At 41.9% G+C, this 26,551-nt stretch overlaps 1 protein-coding gene across 1 annotated transcript in view; it reads left to right on the top strand.

The window, feature by feature from the left end:
- Nucleotides 1-3,200: 3,200 nt before the first annotated feature.
- Nucleotides 3,201-26,551, top strand: part of DTNB (dystrobrevin beta) — a 218,390-nt gene continuing 195,039 nt past the window's right edge. Inside the window, exons 1-4 of the mRNA XM_075497583.1 lie at nt 3,201-3,360; nt 4,051-4,129; nt 21,359-21,426; nt 25,369-25,449. Coding sequence (XP_075353698.1) covers nt 21,360-21,426; nt 25,369-25,449 — 148 coding nt within the window. The 5' untranslated portion in view covers nt 3,201-3,360; nt 4,051-4,129; nt 21,359. The remainder of the gene's footprint in view (nt 3,361-4,050; nt 4,130-21,358; nt 21,427-25,368; nt 25,450-26,551) is intronic.

Raw genomic sequence — 26,551 nt, 5'->3', positions numbered from 1 at the left:
CCACAGGACTTCAAAAGGGAAGAGAAGCCTGTTCTGCCTCCGCCAGGAGCTGGTAGAGCCCACTCAGGAGGACTAAGGGAGCCAGCTGATGTCAGCGTGAGACCATTCCCAACTATGTCTGAAAGATCATGGTGATCGGGGGATGTTCCTGAGGACTGGGCAAAAGCAAGTGTCACTTCTATCATCAGGAAGGGCAAGGCAGATCCTGCCTCACCTCAGTCCCTGGGAATGTGACGTAGCAAGTAAGTCTGGAAACCATTTTGAAACTTATGAAGGGCAAGAAGGTGATTAGGAGTAGTCAGTGAAGACAAAATCATGCCTGACCAACCTTATAGGTTCTTCTGCTGTGAAATGACCAACCTGATAGCCATCTATGGTGAGGGAAGATGTTTATCTGGACTTGAGCACAGCTTTTCAAACTCTCTCCCATAACATACTCATCAAGAAACTGGTAAAGTACAAACTAGATAAGGGGATGGTGGGGTGGACTGAACACTGGCTGAACTGCCAGGCTCAGCAGGTTATGATCAGTGGCACAAAGTCCAGTTGGAAGCCAGTCACTAATGGTGTTCCCTGGGGCTTGGTACTGGGTCCAAATGTTTAACATCCTCATTCATAATCTAGATGATGGGACAGAGTAGAACCTCAGCAAGTCTGCAGAGGATATAAAACTGGGAGGAGTGGTTGATCCTCCAGATGATTGTGCCGCCATTTAGAGGGGCCTTGACAGGCTGGAAAAATGGGCAGAGAGGAACCTCATCAAGTTCAAAGGGAGATGCCATGTCCTGCACTTGGGAGGAGCAACCCCATGTACCAGTACAGGCTGGTGGATGACTGGCTGGAAGACAACTTGGCAGAAAAGGACCTGGGGTCCTGGTGGCCAGCAGCATGCCCTTGGGGCAGAGGAGGTCAACAGCATCCTGGGCTGCATTAAGCAGAGTGTCACCAGCAGATTGAGGGAGGCGATCCTTCCCCTCTCTCAGCACTGGTGAGATCACAGCTGGCATAATGTGTTCAGCTCCGGGCTCCCCAGTACAAGAAAGACATGGACTTACTTGTGTCAGTCCACTGAAAAGCCAGGAAGATAATTAAGGCATTGTCATAGAAGGAGAGGTTATGATCACTGTGCTACACACCCTGCAAAAAGTCCCAGGTAAGCCACTCCATATTGAGTGAATTCAGCCGCTGCGTTTCGACTAGTGCGTGAAACCTGCCCGAGGGTTATTCACAGGCATGAGAGCGTATGGCATGGAATGGGCTGTGGCCACGCTACTGAAACCAGACTGCAAAAATGGTGATTCTATCCAAACTGCCTACCAGGAATGGCCCCTGTCCCATGCAAGATGCCCAGAATTGCCTGGAGGATGTTTGGGAGAACAGTAATTGGGCTGGAGCTTGCATATACACACTAAAATACATTGGTTGCTTAACTGTTTCAACAGTTAAACAGTACCATCCAATTCCAGTGCCAATGCCTACATCCTGCTGCTACTTAATTTACTAGCATAGAGGCAGCCAGCAGAAAAAACCCTCCGCACCACCTCTGCCTAATCTGGTTCCACTGCTGCGAGTGGGCCTGACTCCAGGATTTGGGGAAAAAAAACATGTACTATCATTTGCACATATATAGCTCAGAATAAACATTAACGCAGCACTAGCTAGAACGTCTAAGCAGCTCTTTTTTCCTCTCATTTTCCTGTTCCCTCATGACAAAGTATCTCCCTCCCCCACATGCCAAATGTTAGTAGTCCCTCCTCTCCACACACAGTGTAAGAATCCTGTTCCTTTCCCACAGGCACAGAAAACATTTTGCAGAAGGAACCATGGCATTTCCACACAGGGAGACTGATCAGAGGGAGACTGCATGCACAGCCTGGAACAGATGCCACTCCTGTCCAATCTTCCTCAGAAAACACTCACGTACTAGTCATTGCTGTGACTGTTTGTACTACGATTGGTTGCCAGCAAGCCAAGCTGTAATATAGCTGATTGCTATGCAATAGCGTTATCCAGCCAGACACAGATGGTCAAAGAATGGAACAGGGGAGATTGTCATTTGAAAAACCTGCTATTGCTCTAGTGGGGGAAGCTGTGAGGCACAGCAGGGTGCTTTTAGAAGACTCCCCCGGTGTACAAGTGACACGTCCTTGAAGTGCACGGTTCCTTACAAGCCAGAGCTGCCCTCCCAGCCCACGAAGGTAAAATTACAACAAGGCATACTGCCGGAGCTAAGGCACTACACCAGCATCTGACCTGCAGCGGAGGATCCTGCAGACTGCTTTGTCGATGGCTGCTGAGGGGCTGGCTGCGGACTGGTGCAGGTTCCACCCTGCACCCTTACCTCCCTCCCTGGCCCTGGGCCTTCTCAGCCCAATCCTGAAACTCACCAACGCTCCTGTGGACAAAATCAGGCCACAACTCAACACACAGGAGCATGTGCTGAGCGGCACCAGACCGACTGGCTCTGTGGGGCTTTGACACATACATACATATATATATACACACACACACACCACACTTTGCTTTCTGGAGTCACAGCAACACCATGGAGTGCTCTACCAGAGCCCACCCGTGCCGGGCCTCCCCCTGTCCCACTGACAGGTCGCCCTCAGGCTGAGAACAGGGTTCCCACAGTTACCTCCAGACGTTTAAATGGCTTTAAGAAGCCGCCTCCCCACTCCACACAGCTCTAGAGGCGCCACGGGCGGCCCCGGACCCGGCGGCAGACCCCGATCCCGTCAGGGCAGCCCGGGGCCGGGGCCAGGCCGTCTCCTCACGGCGCACTCTGCGCCTGCGCGCTGCCGCTGCGCCCTGGGGGGGGGCGCTCCGAGAAGCCGGCGGCGCGCGCTGTGGCAGAGACGGGAGCGCGCGAGGCGGCGCTGGCCGCTGATTGGCTGGAGAGCCCGAGCGCTCCAGGGGCCCGTTGGCGCAAGGAGAGCGCGCGCTGGCGGCGCACGGCCTCGGCCGCCGATTGGCTGAGGGAAAAGGGGAGCGCGCGGGATGAGCGCACGCACGTCCGCCGCCGGAGAAGCGTCTGCCTCGTGATTGGCGGCCAGGCGGCGTCGCACGGAGCGGGAGGGGCGGGGCTGGTGGCCTGGGCTGCTGGTTGGCTGGCGGCGGCGGAGGGGGTGAGGCGGGCGCGGGCTCAGATTGGCGAGAGTGCGCGCGCCCCTGCGGAGGCGTGCTCGGATTGGCTGGGCGCCGCGAGGCGGCCGGGGACCGTTGAGCGGGGAGGCTGAGGCGTTCGGCCGCCCGTGTCTGTGGAGCCGGCGGCGGCGTGGCGGCGAGCGGCGGCCGGAGCCCGCCCGGACGGTGCGTCCCGCGCCCGGGCAGCCGCGGGGCCCGCCGCCCCCGGGAGAGGTGCGTGCTCGGCGGGACGGAAGCAGGCGCTAGCGGGGCCGAGGCGGGCCCGCTGCGAGCTCCGCTACCGCCCGCGGAGTGGGAGGGTGCGGGGCCTTGCAGGGAGGAGGGTGCCCCTGCTCCGCCGCTACCCGGGCAGGGTGCAGGGACCGGCGGGCGGGCAGGCCCGGGACGCGCCCTTCCTGCCTGCAAGGTCTTGGCGGCACCGCCAAGCCGGAGCCCCTCGCCTCAGCCCCGGGAGCTGCGGGTGCGGTGGCGGGGTTCGCCGGGCTCCGGGCCTGGCGCGGAGGCAGAGCCGAGCGGAGCGCCCTGCGGGAGGCCTGGGACGGAGGAGGGCTGCGCTGCCGCGTCGGATGCGCCTAAACGGGCGCAGATACCTTGGAGAGAGCCTCGCAGGTTTACCTGCCCCACGTTCTCGTTGTGGAGCCTGTTGGCTGGCAGCGGGAACAGTCCTGGCACCCAAGTGATTTTGGCTGGGTCGTATTGTTTCATCTTGTAGCAGACAGATGCTCGCATAGACACAGAGTCTGCAGGCTTCATTTCTTTGTAATTAACAGGAGACACAATCAGGGCAAAAGTAGCATAATCATAGTTGTAACTGCAAAATGGGGGGGGTGTGTGTGTTACTTTTCTGTGGAAAGCCATGTCTCTCTTGGAAAAAAAACCTAGGTATTTTCCTCATCTTTTTAGATTGTCTTTAAATGTTTGAAGAAGGAACTGAGCCCAGGAAAGTGGAAGTTGCCCTGAGAGACTTCTCGGTGTAATTCAGGTAACGTGATCCGTTGTGACTACCTGTGGTATTGAACTTAAAAACTTGTGTTATGTAACTGATTTCAGTTACCTGTTTGTTCACACTCGCGTAACGTACATTGAAATTTTTCATTTATGACAAACTTCCGGTATGAAGTAGTGATTTCTGTGTTTTATGTGAGTTATTGGACATGTAAAAGTCCTCCTGTGTGAAATGCAATCCTGTATTTGAAAGAACCCCACACAATTACGTTCCTGTACAACAGATCCCTTAGCTGGGGAAGGTGAAGTCGATGGATATCCTTACGGAGAGCCAGGAGAACCTTAGTGGTCTGCAGAGCACTAGCGTAGTACTTTCTTCTTTCAGAGCGGGTTGGTGAGCCACCGAGAACGGGCTGGACAGCACAAGGATACTTTGAAAGTTGTTTCTGTGCTGCTTGAAAATCCATGTCTAATAGAATCCAAGTTAAAGTTAGAATTTGGTCAATAGTTGTGCGTGACTACCCTTTAAAAATGCTTTGTACTTTCAGTTTTCTTTTCTGACTCTGGTTCCTAAAACTGACTATATAGTCTGATGCTCTGTCTGGTGTGGCTGCCCAGTGACAAAACGTTCCACATGCCTGAACCAGTAGTTCAAAAAGTCAGAAGTCTTTTTAAAACCAGTTCCAGGTTTTAAAGGTTGGGAAATGCTGGACCGAAGAATTGGGTTTTTTCTCCCCCTCCCCCCCCTTTCTTTTCCCTGGTAAGCGTATATGATCCTGTACTGCCAGATGATGTCATAAAGTACACCCAAAGGAAAGGAGGTAACCCAAAAGCACTGGTTTAAGGCTGTTGCTTTTTGTGTTTCCTCTTCTCCAAAGGGTATTTTGGATTAATGGGGAATTTAGATAAAAGGGCAAACGTGCTACTGACCTGAAGGCTTCCTTTTTAGGGAAGCCGCGAGGAGAATTAATCACTATAGACAGTGTAAGGCAGATTGAGCAGTTACCTCTCTCACCAGAACATTTCCGTGGCCTATACTACAGTCTTTTCTGCAGTTCTCTTCCAGACTAGTCAATTCGTATCACGTTACCAGCAACACCATTCCTTTGACCCTTCAATTCTTGCTATGCTTTCATCTGTCCAGGATGCTACTCCAGAGGTAGCTTGCTTAGGTCCTTGCCTTGACTGTAGTGTCCTATTTAAATCCTGTTTGGGTTTTTGCTTCTTATCATTATCGTACATCAGATTCTTGTCTTCCTTTTGTAGCTGTTTGATGATTTATCCCCAATCTGCCACTGAGGTCTTGTGCAGTACCAAGAAGGGAGCTCCCCACTCTGGTGCTTGGGATGCCAGAGTTTGTTGCCTACTTGTTACGTGATCTCACATTTAAGAGGGCACATCCGTAGACCTCCATGTAAGCGTCTTGTGACACCTCCCTCACAGTTCATTAAAGTTTTGGTTGTGATGAATGCAGAAGCCATGACAGCATTTAGACTGCTGGCAGGCTGCTCAGCATTGTCTCAAACTCCCTGCTTGTTTGCAGCAGGCTGCTTCTTGTCTTAGGCTGTAGGTTATGTAGAACAGCGAACTCCTTTATACGTTGCAGCTAACACATTTTATCACAGGTTTATCACAGAACCTAGATGTTTCAATAATAATATCAATTTTAAGAAGTTAAGTGATGAATGGTATAGAAAACTTAGGAAGAAGCCGTAATGCAAGAACAAAGGCTTTTGCAATATCATAAAGGGTTGATAAAAAAGCATAATTTTTCTATCGGTTTGATTATATTACACACTGAGTACCACAGGGTGGCATGAGGAGTGACAATTCTCTGTAGCCATGGTCGTATGTTATCTATGGTATGTTGTGCAAGCTGACGGTTTTTGAAGAGGGAGAAAATCAAGTCTCGAAGTTTAAACCACTGCACGTTAACCAGAGTGCACAGCACATACCCTGTCTGCATACTTCAGAGTCTGGCTTCATGTGGCTGATCTCTTACAAGCTTTTATAGAACCTAAATGATGTCTTCAGATAAGGCACTTTTTGCAAATAATTTCCTAGAACTTCTTTCAAAAGGAGAAGTAGATAATTCTCTTAGCTCAGATGTGGTAGTCTGTAATGTTGACACTACCCTTGTAGTTACAGAATACATCACCCGATGGAAACGAAGACAGTTTCCCGGTAGGTGTGAAGGGGTTGGCTCTCAGCATTCCACTCGCAGCACAGCCTGATTTTCTCACCATTATCTACCACTGCTGCTTTTTATTTACTTTGTGGCTTCAGGGGTATGTTATCTGGTGATAAGGATTTCAATTCATAATATCTGTATTAAGTTAATATTTCTTTCTTGTTCTTTCCCCTTGAGTACCAGGGAGAAGAAATCATGACTGTATTGTGTATGTTTGGTTTAGCGTTCAAACAGGTTTCTACTGATAAACTGTGGCTAAACTTAAATAGTGTCACGGCTCTTTTCCAGTCCTGTGGGCTTTCAAGGACTGCTAGAAGGAATGGAAGTATTTTAAATTCAGCTGTGTTTAAGTAATACAGATTTATAAAAATACTTACACCAATGAAGACTTTTAGGCAACCTAAATCTGGAAGAAATGGTAGGAGATCTTACAATGTGGTATCTGTTGTGGAATTTTATTTGGCCGGTTGTACCTCTGAAAATGAACGGAATTATGACAGCAGGTAGCAATTAATATTTAAATTTTTAAAAGACTGGATGTATAAAGTGTGTACTGTAGTTACGAAACACTTAAAATCATAACTCGACTGTAAGGAGTTACTGACTGACTGCAAGTGTGAGGTATTTTTTAGTCTTTATCAGTCTTGCGCTTTCAAGTGCAGCTTTTTACTTCATTTAAGAGGTAGAGGAATGAGGAGGGTGTTTTTCCATAAAGCAAACAGTGAGGGACTCTAGTCCCTAATTTAAATTTCTTTAAAAACAGAAGAAGTGACAAAGCTAAGGGATAAAAGCTCTTAGTTTTACAGAAGACAATGGCAAGCATGATCAATTAAAGTTTTACAATTGGCTTATTTTGTTTTTCCTTCCTTAAAGAACTTAATTTGTGTCCACAGTTGGTCAGATATTTGGAATGCTGTTGAATCATAGATGATCAGAAAAAGAAGCTGATGGTGTCTGCCTGTGTTAGACATGTATGTGGGAACAGCAACAGAAGACCACGTAGAGCTGAATGTTAAGGACTGAATACTGTAAAAGGGGTTTTTTGAATGTAGCCTGTAAAGAGAAGTTAGATGGGAGGCAGGGTAGGGATGAAGTTTCCAGTTGTACTATAATGTATTCTGTGGTAATGCTTGTAGGTCAGTTTTTTATAAGAGCTGAATAGACCATGAGAAAAAACTTGTGGCCACAGTAAATGTTAAGAAAACTTGACTGGGTAGTAGTATCAGTTAATGTGCTTTATGGTTGTGATCCTAGGCTTGTATAGCAGAGCAGACAGCAAATTATTTGGAAGTAGGTGTGCTATGAAGTCCGCATATTAAAATGTTTCTTGCCCTGGTTACCTAGTGGATGCAACCAAATACGGTTTGGGGTGTTTCTAACACCTCGCAATACGAGCAAGCCGGCAAGTCTTGAGAGGCTTAGCTGGGACTGCCGAGTGGAGCGACTGAGCTGCGCAGGGCTGGTAGAGGTACGTCCAGGGAGAGAGGGGCTTTGGGGATGGGCAGGATGCCCTGTAAAGAGCACAACAGTATTCTTTGAGTTTGTTTATTTATATTACTTTTTTTTGAAGTGCTTATGGAATCTTGCCTTTTAATTAGTGTGCATTACTCATTTTTTATATTTTAATAGAATGATCATGTCAAAGGAAATATTGAGGCAGTAGGGAGACACTGGTGGTTTTGACAACTAGTTTGGGTACAGCCACATTTTTGAAGGAGGTACCGCATGTTTCTGGCAGCTCAGACAAAACTAAGGTTTTCTTGTACCTGGGACTATGTGTATGTTCACTTTCCCATTGACTGTGGCAAATGGCAGATACTTTTATGTTTAGATTAATGTACATTCCTTACTCTCTACTCTTATACCCTTTTAATCACTTTGAACACTTGTCAAAAAAAAGATACCTTTGTAGACTTGTGAAGCTGGTGAGGATGTTTTTACATTTTAAATTAATGTAGGAGATAAAATGGTCATTATGTAAAGAATTAAGCCCCCCCCCCCGCCCTAATTCAGTTGTGATAGTGGAAGTAGTTCATGCTTCCAGGTGTTTGTCACCACCCATTTGACTGGAATTTACCATCTCTACAGGTGTGCCAAAGGAGCAGTTTGTGTGAACTTCTGATGTGCTGAAACTTTTAATCTAAGGTGATTACATCTGAAGTGAGGTGGGAAGGGAGGGTCTTGTGTGGACCACTATTGATTGGTGAAGATGGTAGCAGGTGACAGAGAACTAGAGGTGACGACACTTACTGCAAATGTTATTCTCTCCTCCTGATGTGGATGGATTGGGAGGAGAGGACTGTTTGTGCTCTGTACTGTCATCTGCCGGCCCGAGATCAGGGGTAGTTTGCGTTCTGCCAGCATTCACGTATGTGTGTTATCCTGCTGGTGGTGCATTCCTTGCTCTGTTCATGCTCGATCTGTTAATCTAGGTTAATAGAGAAAAGGGCAAAAATGTAACTCAAAACATTTCCTAATAAATATTTCATGTTGTGAAGAGGCAATTTTAGAATTCTCTCTTGTCCTCTAGTAAGCAGTTCTGGGAACCTGCAGATTAAAATGGCTAGAAAGGGTTTTGTAAGATCCCCATTGGAAAAGCTGGGAAGCGCAGATTGCACAGAAATCCCCTCCAGTCTTATAAAGATGAGTCTTCCCTTCCTGAGGGGGAGAGGTGAGCTATTAATTAGGATATTTCCAACTTCTTATTGCTTGAAAATCATGGTGTAATATTTCATTTATCTAACATTAACACTGCTTTATTTTAAGGAAACAATTTTAACTGTTAAATTTGCTCTTGTTTGCAGGCTCATGGTAAATCTTATGTATAGGCATTACTTTTAACTTCAGCCTCAAAATCAACAGGGCAGGTTGTAAAAACCCATTTCTCTTCCTCAGGCTTTTGGGCAATAAAAAAAAATAAGTTTGTCATGGCTCTCTGGTTATTCAAGAAAAGCATTTTTGTATTCCAGGCATTTTGTGTCCTGACTTCTATGCATCTTCTCTTTAGTTTGCTGGAAAACAGATCTGACTGTGCAATATGTGTTTAAACACACAGCGTTGTCCTTAATAGCTTGCGGTTTTCCTGTTCCCCATGCTTAACAATTCCCTATTTAGTAAAAATGAATGTATATTGCTATGTACCTAAAATAATACCTTGTAACATTCTTTTAAAGCTTGCTTTGGTTTTGTGACTTAAACTTCACAAGAAGTAGGCTACGAATATACGGTGCCTACTGTCAGTCTCATCAACCCGTCTATAGTCTTGCACCTGACCTGTAAATTCTTTAGGGCAGGGATTTCTTTCTGATCGGGGCATTGAACAAATAGTTACATGTGTGAAGTGAAATCTTGTTGTGTGACAGTAATTCAGATGACTTGGAACTCAGCCTGGATTTGAATTTTTTCTATTTTGTCTTGAAGTAATCTGGAGCTTCTTTTTAAAATATTGTTAAAAGCTTTTGAAGGCTTTGAAAGAAACCCATGATTAAATATTGTTACTTGTTCCCTCTTTAACTTGTACCTAGTAAAATCTTTATCAATTTCTTACTAGATGGGAAGATAAGATTGCTGGTCTCATGCTGGGGCTTAGACCGATGCTATGGTTCTTTTCCGTAACAGTAAATTAAAGCAATGAGGATTGGCTGAGGATGTGTTGCTGCATGCCATGTCCTGTACAAACAAAACAGATGGCATTTTATGCCTTAAAAAAACTCTTACAGTTTAAACGGAAGTGGCAAGGCATGGAGTAGGGAAATGTTTAGTTCTTAGTACTAAATTTTTTTTCCTAAACTACTTGATTGCCCATTCATTTTCAAGAAAGTTTACTGTGTAATATGTGCATGTTTTTGCAAAATCTTCTTTAAGAGTAGCTTTTGATCCACTGTATTTATTTAAAAAAAAATAAATAAAAAAAGGAACCATTGACTTGTATAGAATGTCACTGCAAAGTTATATTCTCTTGGTCTTAGCCTAGTGGTTTTTTTCCACTTACGTCCTTCTTATAGACTGAAGTAAGTTTTCACTTGTAAAGATCTTACGCAAGCATTTGAGTCCAATACTTGTAAGGAAGCTTTATCTTAAAAATCTGTGAGAGATCCAGACCTTTAAGTTTTTAGGGAACTATGCTACTAGAAGGTGCATATTATTTCTCAGAGATGCTTTGTTACTCCTGTTGCTGTAGATACAGAAGTAACATTTTAAAGTATTTTTAATACTTTTGTGCACAATTGCTTATGCTTCAATTACTTATCCCACACAGTGATGGGAACAGAGTTTGAAATTTTAAGTTAAACTAGGAGATTTATTGGAAATTGTTAAAATATACTTTAAAAGAAGATGTTGTCAGACTACTTGCATAAGTATAAAAGGCTTATTTTTGTCTTCCTGGGTTTCGGTCTAAGGGCGCTAGATGTGTCGCCCTGAAATAACTTCTAGATAGCTTCCTTTTTCCTAATAAGAGGCACAGGGGAACGAAGGAATACGTTTAATCAGTTACATATATTAATGTTTGACTGCTGATGAAAGGGAGATCGGAATATGAACCAAGAGAGCATGAAGAACAAAGAAATGAGTAAGACGGCATCTGATATTTTGGATAGACAGAGAGGGAGATCAAGGAATGAAATCAATCTTTCTGGGTTTTTTGTTCAAATTCTTAGTAAAGAAAAAATAAAAATACCTCAGCATCATTTTACTGAAAACCATCTAAGATGAATAAATGTGAGCACCTTTATATCATAAAGAAATTTATTTTATACTGTAAAATTAACAAAGCATTTATGACAATTTAGAAATTATTTAAAATTACTTAAATCAAATGACAGGTGAAGCCATACAAGTTTAGAAGCCCAAAACAAATGATGAAGTGCTAAACCAGATGTGACAGCAATAACTTTCTCTGCAAGTACAGATATGCTCTGAATTTTTACTCAGTATCTTCATCTCAGTGACACGTTCATTCAAATTTTTAAAAGGGGATGAACTGACAAGGGATGAAAGCTTTTCTTTAAACCACCTGTGAAGATGCATTCCTGCTAATTAGAAGATTGGCAGAAAGTTACTAAACTTCCTTCACTGTGTATCGAGTACATTTAAGATCGACATATGCCCCAAACTGGTATTCTGATTTTTTTTTTTATTACAAGTTATTTCTGAACATAAATAGGTATAAGCACAATTTTACCCTCACACAGCAACTGCAGTCTTCTTATCAGTGATAGCAAATATTATTTCTGCTAGTAAAATACAGTATCAAGAATCTGAACAAACTCAAATTTAATAATTCGTAAATTAACTTGTATTTCTGTGTTCTGTTTGGCTGATGAGGCTGCACTTCAATGCAAACCAATGTCTGGAAATGGTTATCAAATCGTAAAGACTAGAATTTCCTTTGGAGTGTATCTTAAAGGTGGAAATACAAAATAAAACAAAATTCACTTTAAAGCAAAAAAAAAAATCTCTAGCTAATTAACAGATTTAGTGACTAAATTAGAGTAACCAAAAAGCAGTGAGGAAGCACCTGAAATTGCAGATATGGAACCCAAATGACGAAGCTTACGTTCATAGTCTCTAACGTTGTAGGAAGTCAATATAATAGCAGTTGGGGAAGGGTCGAAGTGTGACTTCTTAGATGGTGGCTACAGTTAGTGCAAGAATGTAAAGGCTGCTGTATTAGCTGAGCTTAATTACAGAGTCTGTCTGTCTGTCTCCCTTGAACTGAAGAGGAAAGCTGCTTATTTAGGCCGTTACCTACAGCTGATGAGCTCCAAGAAGAGCGAAACCTTTTAAGATAGGTCCTGTAGTATTGGCCTAACAGTCTTCAGAGTGGCTTGCTAGTTCATTTTTGTGCTTAAGCTACAAGTGTGATCAAGAACCACAGAAATGTGTGGTGCAGAGTCCTCAGTGGCTGAGCCTGTTAGAGCAAGCAGAGGGGAAAACAGTCATTAGGTTTTACTTTTATTTATATTGTTGGTTTTCATCCAGCCAGGTGTACATGTATCATGCATGCATGTGTTGTGGGTGTGGGAGAGAGTTCTTAAAGGTAAGGGAAAGGGAGAACTGTGAAACAGGGGAATGGAATATGAACAGGAAAAGGGAGAAAAACAAGAAATAAGAGAAATGTTTGAGTTATGGTGCTATTGAAGATATTTTACATGGTGACTCACTGTAGAATTTCCACATTTATTGGTATGGAATTTATAAATTAGCTTTTATATTAGCTCTGTCATAGAGGTTACTCCTGAAGCAATCAAACAGTGTTACTGTAGCTATTGAAAGAGGGAGAAGGTGAATGGATAAAGGGAAATAGGAAGCTTTTTGAATGTTTGCATCAAACATACTCAACTAGTTTTGTAAGGTACTATATCTTACACAATTTCTGTGCTTTAAGGTCAACATTCCTTTGCAACAAGCATATACAAATAACTGTTAGCATTTAATGATTTTTTCCTAATATTACTTAGTAAAAATTAAACTATGTTTCTTTAGTGAATATTTTACTGCAGTGCAGATAATTCCTTGCTGATTCTAAACATTATGAACTTAAATAATAGGCACCTTGAACTAAAATCTCCCATGGGACTTGAGGTTAGTCTTCCCATTGCAGTAAAAAAAAATAATCATTTTTTATATATGTATATAGACATACAGATATATAGGCACACGTATGTATAAATAAAAATAAATTATCGTTATAATATTACAATGTCTTGGTAATTTTCAACAGCCGCAGCCTCTAATCTGAATACTTAGAAAAGTGATTTGAGCATGTGCATTCTGACAGAACTAGTTGAAATTGGAGCAGGTTGCGGCTTTCAATATCTCTGCAGTTAAATCAGCAAACGCAATCTGCACGGTGACAGGTGCTGGCTGCAGCAGTAACTTCAACTCTTAAACTGCCACTTCTGATTTCAGCTTGAGCGTGCTTGACCCTTAAGACTTCTAGACTGCAGTCAGTACCTATACTGACTTCTCTGGCACGTAACAGATAAACTCTTTGCCAATACTGGGTTCATCTTCCCGGTTTCAGATTTTCTTCCCTAAGCAAAGTTGCTGCCTCTTGACATAAAGCAGAACCATATTCTGTGGAACCAGCACCATTCTTACTTTAAATTCAAGCACTATTCTGTCACTGCAGGGAGGAAATTCTGTATTTCACTGAGTCAGACTTGAGCAGAGCACTTGTGTGCTCTCTTGCAAGTTGTCTGTACTTCCACCTTAGGTGGTGAGTGTAAATTTAGCCCATGCTGTCAGAGCAAGAACTGATGGGAAGACCAAAACCTGTGGAACTAACACTTAGTCCCAGCTCTCCATGCTTATCAGAATCCTTGAAACTCTGGGAGACATCCAGCCAGAAGAGATTGGCTCTGACATGCAAATTCAACTGCAGCTGGTTTTAACAGCCTTTAAGGAAAAACACGGTAGGTTGAACCTACTCTTAGTCCTTATTCTTAAGTGAACCAAGAGCTGACATAATGCAAGTGTCCTCTCTGGATTGCTAAAGGTTACAGAAAGCTTTTTGAGGAAGAAATACCTATGGAAATCATCCAGGACAGACAATGTCGACTCACTGTCACATCACCATGACTGGAAGCAGAGTAAGTTATTTGATGCTGCTGCTTTTGCTAGAACAGCAAAACAGGATGTTCATCATGAAACACCTCTGTGTGTGAACTTCACATCTTTATCAGATTTTAGATTTTTCCCCTCTGATAAAAATTGGTGGCAGTACAGATGGTTTGTGTCCAGGCATATTTCTTTAAGTACTGGAAGTTTCAGCCTTTGGTTGAATCAAGTGTTATTAAAGCTAAAGAAATTAAATTCCAGTGTTATTCTTCAATTATTCATATGTGCACCAATTCTATACGTTTTGAAAATCTGCTAGTCTCACTTAGCACTTGAAGCAATCTGTAGACCTCTGATTTTTCTTTCGATTCAGTTGTGAGTATAGTATTTACCTTGACTATTACTTCTGTCTTTTTAGCAAGAGAGAAAATAGGTTTGTTTTATATCGCACAGTTTCTAATTTGGAAGACACTGGGTGGGGAAAGGGAAAGGAAAACAAAACCAGACTAACACATTATCTTACTGCCAAGAATGCCCCAGTATAGGGTAGAGGTGAGAAAAACATATCCTTCTGCTCCAAGAGCAAGGTTACATTTTTGGGCAGAAAGCAAATATAGCTAAGAATCAGAGATCAATTCCTTGTAGTCTCACCATTTCCAGGTTAGCTCTGTCACTGTCATAAACAACAGCGTATGATCACAAATGGTAAGTGACCGGAGCGTGAACAGTGGGGTGTCTGCCGAAGGAAGTCATGTTAAAAATGCAAGCCAATTCTTTTGAGAGGTTTGGGACTCTGTTAGCAATTGCATTTCATCTCCTCTTTTATTGTCTAGTGTAGAGGCCTGTAAAGTTATGTAAATAAAGGGGTGAGAGAAGGGAGAGGATAATCAGGCAGTCCTAGGTTTGTATGTCTGCTCCTAGGCTCTGAACTGTCCCTCAGGAATAATAATCCTGACGCTTTAGTATAGTTCTGTGAAAGCTCAGTCATGGTCAAAAAAAAAGCTAATAGAATATTAAGAGTCTTTTAAAAAATAAAAAAGACAAGAATGTTGTAATTGCTGCTGTGTAAAGCAGTGATGTGCCTACCTATGGAATACTCTGTTCTGTTTCTCCTTCATCTCTGAAAGCAGATGATGGAACAAGAAAAGGGGTAGTAGAAGATGATAAAGATAAATCATGAGAGATTTCTGTGCAAGAAACAGCTAGTCGCCAGATTCTTCTGCCTAGAAGAGAGGTGATGTCTGCGCATTGTTCATGTCTTGTACAATACACAAATGGGTGGAGGCAGGAGGAAGCATAAAATGGAACTAGTCAGCAATGAGTCTAAAAGAAGCAGAAAGATGATGAGGAACCATACTTTTGGTCTGACACAGTATGGTCATTCTTACGTTTCTATTTAAAATAAAGAAACAAAAACCACACCCCTACAAAATTCCACGAGTGCAGAGTGGAATTTTACAGCTTTCTCGATCACGCAGAAGAACCATAGAGAAGACAGGACTCAGTACTACAATTTTAACCCTGATCTTGAAAGCAAAAGCCAGCCTTTTCAGCATAATTAAAGCATAACTTCTCTGAACCTAATTAGAAATATTTTTAGGATTTTCTGTGAAATTCAGAGGGTTTTGATTTCTAGCTTTATACAAATATTGTATATGCTATTATTTGTATTATAATACAAATGTATTGTCTGGATCTCAAAGTGCTTGGCTTTCAAGAAGATGAAGTATCTGCTGGCAAGTGAGACTTTTTTTGCTGCAAGGACCTTTTGGGGAACCTCACTTTTCTGTGTAATTATTCTGAGGTTCAGTGGTGATTTAGCATTGAGGAAGGAATAAAGCAGCTTCTTTAATTAAACACTGCTAATCCCAAGTCTTGGTATCTTAATGCATAGTCTCTTTCGATGAACTTTACCCTTGAAGCACTCAAAGGGTAGATGGCAGGAAGAGTGAGGGAAGCAGTAAGAAATCATTAGGCCTAGTCTGTAGAAAACAATTGTATTGTCTAGCATTAGAAAGTCTCAGACTGGATGGAGGTCAGGCGTTTGGTACTATGGCCAAAACCACAGAAAGCTGTCTGGCATTTTTGGGATTTGCGGATGCAGTTTAAGACTATGCTTAAAGAAGCACTGAAGTTAGGATTTAACATTTCCCTTTCAGTCTTGGCCATTCCCCTTAAAATACATGCACTAAGATACAGTGTTTGCTGTTGTTTTTATAAAAGTCTGATTAATACTTAGTGTAGTTGTCTATTAAAACTCCCTCCTAATTTCATCTTCTGAATCCATATCGATTCCTGCATGGGTTCTTTGTCTGCAAGTTCCAATGTTTGCAGGCATTTGCACCTTCAGGTAGCATGTATCTACATGTACCGAAAGCTACAGGAAAATGAAGTGCATTTTATTATTATATTTCATAGATAGAGGAAAAAAATTCAGAGGTACTTTATTTTGGAAAAGCTGGGGGTTTTTCTGCTGTCTGTAGCAATTTTGATCCTTACCTCTCATCTTTCAGTTTGTCCAAGTCAAATAGTGTTCTGTGTGTTCTGCTCTGCTGTTCGTGGCCATTCCAGTCGTTCCTGTGCAAAGCCATGATCCCTGTTCATCATTACTTCTCACCTCCTGGTTCAATCTATTGTGGTTTTCCATCCTAGGCTTTCCCTAGCTACATGCAGATTAATTGCTTTAGTCACCGCTCTTCGTTTGACCTTTCCTTGGCTGCTCAGCTTTCTTGATAGGCGTGTGTTGATTTGGACTCATAGGAGCACAAAGTGTGTTCGGTACAAGGAATGACAAAAATAAGCTGAGATCCCTCAATGTGGAAGGGAGGCAGCTGGGGAGAAGGTATGTTGGAGATCTATAAAGTCAGGAATGTCGTGGAGAGGGTGGGTAGTGATTGATTGTTCTGTATCTCTTGGTAGAAGAACTAGGAGGCTTGTGAATCTGATAGGAGGAGGCCGGTGCAGAAAATCCAGGGAGGTGACTTGTTGAGCTGTGGGTTTCGTGCTCGGGAGTTCTTGCTGCAGAGTGTTGCAAATGTCAAAAGTTTATGGGCAGTAAAGGGACAGACACACAGGCTCGTGGGGGAGAAAGCTGTTGATGGTTACTGAGTATGGAGAATCACTTTGGCTCAGGAATTCTCGGCTTTGCAAACTTGAGGAACTTGAAAGGAAGTTCTTGGGAAGTTTTGCTGTATGCTTGCTCCATTATTCTATTCTTCCCTGCACATCTGCTTTGGGTTCCTTTTGGAGACATGATACTGCATTGGCAAGCTGGATTTGGCCGAGCAGCATGCTGTTACTCTCTTAGTAGAACTTTTCAATACAATAATTAAAGCTTTTAAGCATGACTAAGCATGTTTCTTCTTCTAAATCCCTCTTTAGCATTTTATCTGAGTTCTTTTTATGACTCAAGGTCAACCCTTGATCTGGGTTGCTGTTATGGAAATCTTCAGGTCCAAAGCTGACGTTTTGTGAATGTGTAAGAACTTTCTCCTGTGGACAGTGTAAAGTTTTGACAGTTTTAGATGCATGTTGCTGCTGTCCTTTTTGTAGCAATATAGTGCCTGGTTACTGTAGGCAAGGACTTGGGACTTCTAAAGCGTGGAGTGATCATATAGTGTATGCTATATAGTTAGCACATACCGGAATGGTAGCATATGCTAAAGAGAGAGCACAAAGATGCAGGACTGTTGCCTAAGATAGGCATTGGGTGATGTACACCGCTTATCCCAAGCATTGCTGATCTGTCGGGGTTTTGAAGAATGATGAAGTAGATACCAAATGTTTAGAAGCAGCTCATTATGAAATGTGAAGGACAAAACTGGATGAAAAAAAACCCTCATAAGTACCTGTTTAAACATGTAGTGTGATACTGGGGAATCCCCAGTGCATTCACATTGTCCTCTGTTGGTACATAAATATATTTGAGTGTTTTTTGTCCACATATGTCCGTTGTAAGATGAGCATCCATCTTGAGAATTTTTGTCTGCCTTGTCATTTTAAACCGTGCATGTTCTTGGCACTTTTCTCATGCATTATGCCACAAATGTTAAAAAAACAAAACAAAAACCAAACACCAAAGCAAAAAAACCCAACACACAACCAGCCAAACAAACAAACAAAAAACTGCCCCAAAAAATGCCCCCCCCAAAACCAAATCAAACACCCCCACCCCTTCCAACAAACAAAACCAACCCAACCCAGCCAAAAAACAATGCAGAACAAGCTGCAGTTTACCTTCCTTGTTTTCTGATGTTGAGCACTGTAATTTGCATCCTTAGCATAATTGCAGTTATTCTGGTTTTAGTTATTCCTGTTTTGAACTTGAGATAGGTTTAAAGTGCGAAGGTGAATAGAGACTTTCCATCTTTCTTCCCAGCTTCACCAGTAAGGGATCCTTCTGTATCTGATTGTTCAGCCTTTAAAAAGGGGTTTGTCAATTATTTGAATAGATCTCATATGACTAATGTAATTTCCACAACTTTTCCAAATATGTGCCGGCTTGTCTCTTCTCTCTCCACTCTATTTGTCTTTAGAATGTGTAACTCTGGCCCAGGAAGATCATTTCCTAGATGTCTGTCCCCTCGCAGATAATAGCAGGAAAGAATCAGGAAGGAGAGCTTGTGAATCTAAATAGTAACATTTGATTATTTTTGGCGAGCAGGTACAGGATTGTTGAGCTGTTCATCTAATGAAAATTTCAAATCTTTTGCTCCCTTCAAGAAAGGCAAGAGTCTTGGAGGAGGACCTGTGACAACATTCCTTAGGACATGATTTTCCTGAGACTGTACCTGAAAAATCTGTACAAGATAATTCCTGAGCTATGGGTTAATCAGGCTTTGTTGATGTGTCCCTGCAGCACTTCATAATCATGGAGAGACCAGTTTACTTATTCAGATCTCATTTCAAGGACATTGCTGAACAGATAATTTGCTCATTTGCTTTGCAGGGAGCATGAAGGGTAGTGCTAGCTCCTTTAAAATTTTAAAAGTGTATATCTTGGTCAATCTAACCTATTTAGCTGTGAATTATGTATGATAGTGTTCTCTGACCATGGTCCATGCAGCTTGAATGACCTCTTAAAAAACTCAAATCCTGACACCTGCAAGGCAATAAAGTGCCTTTAGGGAAAGAGATTGATGTCATGGTAATATGACTTTAAATGTAGATGTTAGTAGACAGCAGCAAAATTAATTGCAGCCCTTAATACACAGTATTAGTCTCATACCCTGCTTCATCTCTGCCTTTAGTCCTTTCCTCAGCCCTGTCTGTGCTACTTGCACAGCCTCGCGAGTGGTGGTGCTGAATGGGAGCGTCTGGCGTTGCCATATGCTTTTTCTTGCTGGTTGGTAGCACGTCTCTGCCTGCTGTGAAAGCACGGTAGGAAGCCTGTCTCGTGGGCTTAGCTGGAATCCATGGGCTCCAGTAGGTAATTGCTAGGAGAGATTACAGTTACGGTATCTCTAGTATCACCCTCTCTTGCCGCTCTGATGTGAGGCAAGTTCTCCGGGGACTGGTTCCAGCTTTGCAGAAAAATGAGATTGGCTTGGAAGCAGGGGGTTAGGAAGGTGGAATGAGGGACACATGCATCCAAAGCCCAAGGACAAGAAGATCTAATATTATCATAATTATTTTTTGGTGTTGCAGAAGATTCAAGTGGTATTGTCCCTTATGTCTTGATAAAATAGTCTCTACTAAAACCAATTTAAAAGATCAACTAACTAATCTACCCCTTGGAGTCCATCTGTTGTGGAATTTAGAGAGGCGCTAGCACTTGAAATAAAGCTAATTACTGGTGCAGTAACTGACATTCTTCAACATGACATGCATGTTTTATGTGATGAGGAAATAAAGAGAATAGTAGTTAGTTCCAAAAACTCTTAAGCTTGGGGCAGCGTGTGAGGACAGGTGGAACTTGTGGGTGAACAAAATGAATCGCGTGGGCAAAGTTTCGCAGTGCCCAGCTCTTTGAACACCTGCTTCGGTCTACAGCGAAGTACAGCTCGAGATTAGGCATTGTGAAGAACCTTGGCTGAGAAGATAAGATACTCTGTTTGTATATATTTATTTAACTTAAAATGAATTTATTTTAGGAAGCTGAAAAAAAGACTTTTACATATCTGCAAAAATGCCATTGAGGTTTTTTTCCTTTAAAAAAAATAAAATACAGAAGCACATTGGTTCTGAGTCTATGGTTTTCTAAAGTGGGAAAAAATAAGGAAATAAAATGTATTTGCAGGTTACTTTATACCACCATAGGCTTATTTTCCTTTTATGAACAGTTAAGGAAAAAGGTTTTGGTGGCTTTCAAGATGAATGTGTTGCGAGATCTTCACCAGAGAATAATTAACAGGCAATGGACAACTGCTGAGGGAAACTGTTAATCAGAGAGTGTATACTGAGTGCCAAGGCACGACTTTCTTTTCCTTGGTTGACATTTAAGCCTAATGAAGTCTGCCCTGCCGTGCTGCATGAGGGCGAGCTGACTAACTCCCTTAGAGTTAGATTCTGGTGTAATTGTAGAATAATTGTTTGGTATTTTTGCCCTTTTTTTTTCCTACACATTTAAAAACCATATTTAATGAGTTGGTGAATCTGGTAACAAAAGAATAATACAATGTAGTAATGTTAAGTGAAATCTTACACTGATAGTGAATTAAGTTGCTTTTTTTTCACTGGAGTTGACTGAAATTTAGCATCTGTCTTTTAGGACTACGTAGTGAAGTAAGCTGTAAGAGGTACTAAATTGTCCCTATGCCTCCTTACCTTGGGTGTAAGTTCTACTATGTTGCTGTCAGTTCTTTAATCTGTTTCCCTAAGAAAGGGAGGCCTGTGTGACCAAACTATACAGTTTTTTTTCTTTCCACCTTAATTGTATTTAAGATCTTTACTTCCCTGACAAATATGATTTGACCTTGGGCATCAGGTTTCGAAGTTAAACGAATTCTCACGAGTTTTGTTTAAAGACACACAACCCCCCCACCCCACCCCCAACATCCCACAAAAACCCTAGGCAGGGAAGAGGGGTGTTAGCGATCTCTGTCAGCCCGGGGAAGGAAGGTAGTATGCTTTCTCCTCTTGGACACCAAAGGCTCTAACATGCAAATCTGTAGGGCTCTGCACTTCATTGGCTCAACTGCTCACGGAGACGTCTTGCTTGCTTTGTGTTTTGCAAACAAAATCTCTTTGAACAGAAAGGAATTCTTTACGTGATATTGCTATATATATCAATGCAGCTCTGAGTTTTGCAAACTGAAGATTAGCAACTAAAATGTTTAGAATTAATATTTCCTGTACTCTGCACCACTTTGAAAGGTATTAGCAAGTCTAAAGTGTATCTCTCTGTCATGGAATATGATCGTTATGAAGAGATGTCTGTCTTTCTACTGGTCTTTTCATTTACCAAATATAATCACACTGTTTCACTTGAGGGATAAAATAGCTTTGTTCACAGTAAGTTGCTCTTGTGACAGAAATTCTAGCACAAACAGTGTTTGCCGTTTTTGTCTTCAGAATGATTGAGGAGAGTGGGAAGAGGAGGAGGACAATGGCAGAGAAGAGACAGCTGTTCATGGAAATGAGTAAGTAAGAAATTTGAAGACATAATGTCATTTATTCTTTACTGAGAGCTTCGCTTTGAGAGTTTTACCAGATCATTTACATCTTGTTTCCACAAGACCATTGCCTCATCTAGTGAAAAGCATCCTGGGTGCTCCTGGGTGCTGATCAGGAGGAGAATGCAAGAGGTGGGTCACAACTGCCGAAAAGGTTATTCGTTTCTAGGTTTTGTGAAGCTCCTTTTTTAAGGAACATCCGCATTTCTCATATATGGCAATATTGAAAGTTTGTGGGCAACTATTAAAATAAATAATGACAACAGACAGATCACCTTTTACCTTAAAAAATTTTTTTTTAAAAATTGCACCACAATACTAGTGTGACTCAGAAGAGAAACAGTTTGAGGGGCTTGGGGGGGGTGTTTTTTGTACAGGACCATTCTCTGAAAGAGAGGCTGTAGTTGTTACTAGAAATCAAATGCCTGTCCAGAGATAATATAATTTAAAGGAATGAGACATAGCCTTTTAAAAAGATATGTGCAGTTATAAGTAAAAGATTGTATGTTTGCATGACATCATGTTATTTTACTTTCCTACAGGAACTGAATGAAATTCCTAGATTAGGCAAGCATGTCCTATAATTCCGATTACAGGCTGATGAAGGTCTGTCTTAAGACAATAATACATCCGTGCTATTTTGTTGAAGGAATTCCAGAGTAACGTTCTTACTGTGGTTATAAGCATTTTCTAATTTCAGGAACAGTTTCATTCCTGGATAATTTATATCTGCTTCCTCTCCTGTAAGACCGGTCTTGGATAGTATTTCTCCCCACCTTCCCAGCTTGCTTTGTGTTTGAGTTTATAGTCATGTCCCTTTTTGGCTTGTTCAACATACGGCACAAGCTTCCTCCTGTAGTCTCCCTGCTGTATACCTCATCTCCTGTTCTTCTCTGCCTCTGTTCAGTTTTACTTGAGCAAAGGTGACGGAATTGTGCGTGGTATCCTGGATGAAATCTCATTAGAACCTTTTAAAATGACAATAGTACTTCTCCACTAGAAATGCCTTGACTGGTGCATCGGAGTATTACATTTGTCTCATCACTTTAAAGTGTTGTAGATGTCTTGTGATCATTTAGTACAGAACTTGACTTGCTAGTTTTTAGCTTTGGCTAAATTGTTAAAAATATTCCAAATTCCGATTATCCAAGGTGTCTCTTTTTGCAGCTGTGGTTCTTGCTGTTCATTATCAGTGGGAGTGCTGGTGTATAGACATTGGGAACTGCCTTTTGCTGTAAGGCTCTTTAGCATATCAGTATGAGAAATCTAAGGTCTTCAAGCTTCAGCTGTCCTGTGGTGGAATATTTCACTATAAAGTGAACACATAAATGTTTTCCTTTCTAGGTGAGCTTCATACACAGAGTAGATGTGTGATGTGTAAAATGGATGCTTTCAGTGACTATTTGTTGTTGGTCAGCATAAAAATTTGCTGAAGGGTTTAGATAATTCCTCATGTGAGACAAGAGTAGACCTTGGCATTCACCCACATTGGACATGCTACCCAAGGATGTGTTTGTTGGTTTTGTAGTATTTATGGAGCTGTCTGACAGGCAAGAATTCTGTGCAAGCTATTCTAATTTCTCTGAACTGCAGAATACATACGGAGTCTATCTTATGGAAGGGTATAAAGAAAATGGAGCCAGACTTTTCTCAGCCCAGTGGCAGGATACAAGCCAGCGGGTACAAACTGAAACACAGCAAATTCCGTCTGAATGTGAGAAAAAACATTTTTAGTGTGAGGGTGCTTGAGCACTGGGAGGGGTTGCTGAGCGAAGTTGTGGAGTTTCCATCCTTGCAGATATTCGGAATGTGACTGAACACACTCTTGGGCAAATTGCTGTAGCTGACCCTGCTTGAGCAGGGAGGTTGGGCTAGATGATCTCCAGCAGTCCCTTCCAGCCTCAACTGCTCTGTGATTCTGAGCTTTATAGACTGTCTTGAAAACACATCCCATTTTATCTTCAGATAGTTTAGAAGAATGACCTTGTTGAAGCTTTTGTGGTAATGTGACGCAAGAAGACAAGAACAGAAAATGGATGACTCTTTGTTTTTGTTTTTGCATGTAGCTGTTAAATGACCTTATATATATATGTGTGTGTATATATATAAAAAATATGCATACATGCATATTTTATATACATTTATATACATAGATTTTATATAGACAAAGCATTTTGTGAAGACTCACGGTCTGTTGAAGTGCTGTCTGTGGTTTGAAAGATAGAAGTATGCACCCAAATGGAGAGTTTTGAAAAGAGTGTTGCATAGAAAATACAAAATGAGCTATTTTGTTGTAGCCTTGGATCTGAATACTCCAGCTTACATTACCTGGCCAAGTACTTTCCTGAAATATATCAGACACTAGTTTTCTAAAGATGATACTGTGAAATAATCCACTTAAGTTTGTTGCACCATACTATCAAGCAGCACGCTCCTCAGAAGTTGGCTAGTCCAGTGCCACTCTTAGGTAAGCTGTCATGGGGAGCCTTGCACTGGGAAATTGCTCAGCCTCCTTACTGATCTTATGAGAGTCTTTTCACCTCCTGTTCCATGTCAGTGATGAGGAGGAATAATCCTTGTATGTCACTTTCAAGACACAGTACATAGGTCTCTAAGGACAAGCAGATGCTTTGGCATGTGTGCAGATGCTTTGGCATTGTATTTGCAGAACTGTAATGGAATGTTAAATTTGCAACTGTGAGTCAGTGGGTGCATACACAAAGGTAATTCAAATGAGGTATTTGCAAGTTGGTTTCTGAATTCAGAATGTAGGAGGGAATAAGTTATCACCTTTGAGCAAGACCCCCCGATATAGCAATCAGATGCCTTCTTTGGGAGGATGTGGGTTTGGTTTTTTGTTTTTAAGTATCTTTTAGAAGTGTGGATTCTATAAGTCACAGTTATCCCCGTTTCTCAGTTCTCTACTCATCTAGGCTCTGGCTTTTGAGAGAAGTATGAAAGACTGCAGCAGATCCTGCTTTTATGCACTCCTGTGAGAATACAAGAGGTGCAGGAGCCACGTGCATCCATGCCATTGCCCACATGCAACTGGATTGTGTCAGACTACACCTTAGAACTATATTTTGATTATAGGACGTAGCCACTAACGCTGTTGAAATGTGAGCCATTTAAAAGGCATTGTGGTTTATGATTAATGGGATTTTTGAGACGAGACTTGTTGGCTGCTTCCAAATTAGAAATGATCGATACTGGACTTTAAACCATTGTAATTTATCATCCCCACATCATTTATCATCTTATTTGATCAGTATAGGAGGTACGCAGGTCTGTTTGGCAGAGGGCTAACACAACTTTCTGAAATTGCTCAAGTTTGTAATGTTCAGAGTAATCGCTGGAACTGGTAGATGTGGTACAGACTAGCGATAGATCATAGCATTCAAATCTTTAGCAGTGTGGTATTGTTTGAAGGTATAACACTTACTCATCTTGAAGTAGGAGGTTGTTGGTGAACATAAGACTTTTTTTTTTTTTTTTCTTCTATGCCTTTTCTTCTGCTTCTTACCTGATTTGGATCGATTTGGGAGACCAAAAGCATGCTCCTGATGGGGCTGTAATGCAGATGGTGGTAGGAGTACCACCCCCCCTTTTCTTTGTCTCGTATCTTTTGTGTACATGTCTTCCAACATCAGTGCAGTCCTCTTCCTTACCCACTCACTGCTTAATTCTTGCTTCCTTTTAAGGTACTCATATTAGTCGCAAACTTAGGTCAGTTTATAATATGCTGCTGAAAATCGCTTTACCATGAGGTACCTAATGAAAATCTTTGTCATGTTCATATGACAAAGATGATGTGTGTAAAGGAACACTCATACCATTTTTGAAGTTATTCTCTCAGATAAGCTGAATGTTATAGAGGAAAGAAAAACAAAAACTTTTTTTTATTCATAGGAGCACAGAATTTTGATGTCATCAGACTTTCAACGTATCGAACAGCCTGTAAACTGCGGTTTGTACAAAAAAGATGTAATCGTAAGTTATAATTACTCTTTATCTTCAAAAATGTCTCATGCATGATTGTTTCAAATATTCTACCCATGTGAATTTTAAGTATAGCAAGAGTAAGCAAACATTTTATCAGACAACGGTAGTTGTTACTTAAACTAAACAGAGATTAATATATAATTAAAAAGAGGCAGCGATCTTTGTCCAATACTCTATATTATCTTTGGCTTTATTCTTTAATGTTTCAAAAATTTAAAATGTATGGGCCAGATTGCCGTATCTCAGTTGCCCTAAGTGTTGGATGCAGGCAGTCTCAAGCTGTTTGAGCTCCTGCTCCATCATGGTGTACCGCAAACCACCTGGCAGCTAGGCACAGGTATGAGTTTGGTGGTGCATAATACCGTCACTAGCATGACAGTGTCTGGATCTGATCATGGTGGCAAATATGAAACGTAGCAACCGTAAAGAATCCTTTAAGTTCATAGCATACTAGTCAGTGTAAGTTTTCTCATTCTCTTCCATGGTCCTTTGACCTTGGATAGCTCACCAAAGCAAAGATTAATGCCAGGGTGAATGGGTGATGCTACTTCGCATTCTGCTGCCAGCGTTGAATTGGACAAAGCAAAAAGCGGAACGGACTGATGTATGCAGGAGTAGGTCCCTCCTCCCAGTGAAGTGGAATTAGCGTGTATCTGGTGTGGAAGAGGGCAGGGGAACAGCTGAGGAGTCCTGTGGAGGACATGTGCAACTGCACGCTGTCAGCTGTAGCTCCTCCGCAGCGCAGCCGACCCCGGGGTGTGTGTGTCTCTGAGGGCTGTTGTGGCAGTACCCGCAGTGCCTTTAGTTTGATGGATGGCTTACAGCTTTTTCATTCCTGTGGAAAAGTGTTAGTTCTTGACTGTAATTCATGCTTTTGAATTAAAAACCCCTCTTAACCGGTAGAATGGTATTAGGAAATGCTAATTATAGTACATTGCACACTTTGGGCCCAATTCACTGATGCCATGCATATGCCTTGAGTAACCTTTACCATACATGTATGTATAGATGAGGCTGTGCATTTATGATCTTTGGCTGGACCCCAGGGTGATCCAGGGGCATATGCTTGGTGTGAATAGGTAGCTTGGCT

This window comes from Mycteria americana, chromosome 3 (assembly GCF_035582795.1).
Source record: "Mycteria americana isolate JAX WOST 10 ecotype Jacksonville Zoo and Gardens chromosome 3, USCA_MyAme_1.0, whole genome shotgun sequence".
NCBI classification, from domain to species: Eukaryota; Metazoa; Chordata; class Aves; order Ciconiiformes; family Ciconiidae; genus Mycteria; species Mycteria americana.
This window is presented reverse-complemented; position numbering and strand designations above follow the sequence as displayed.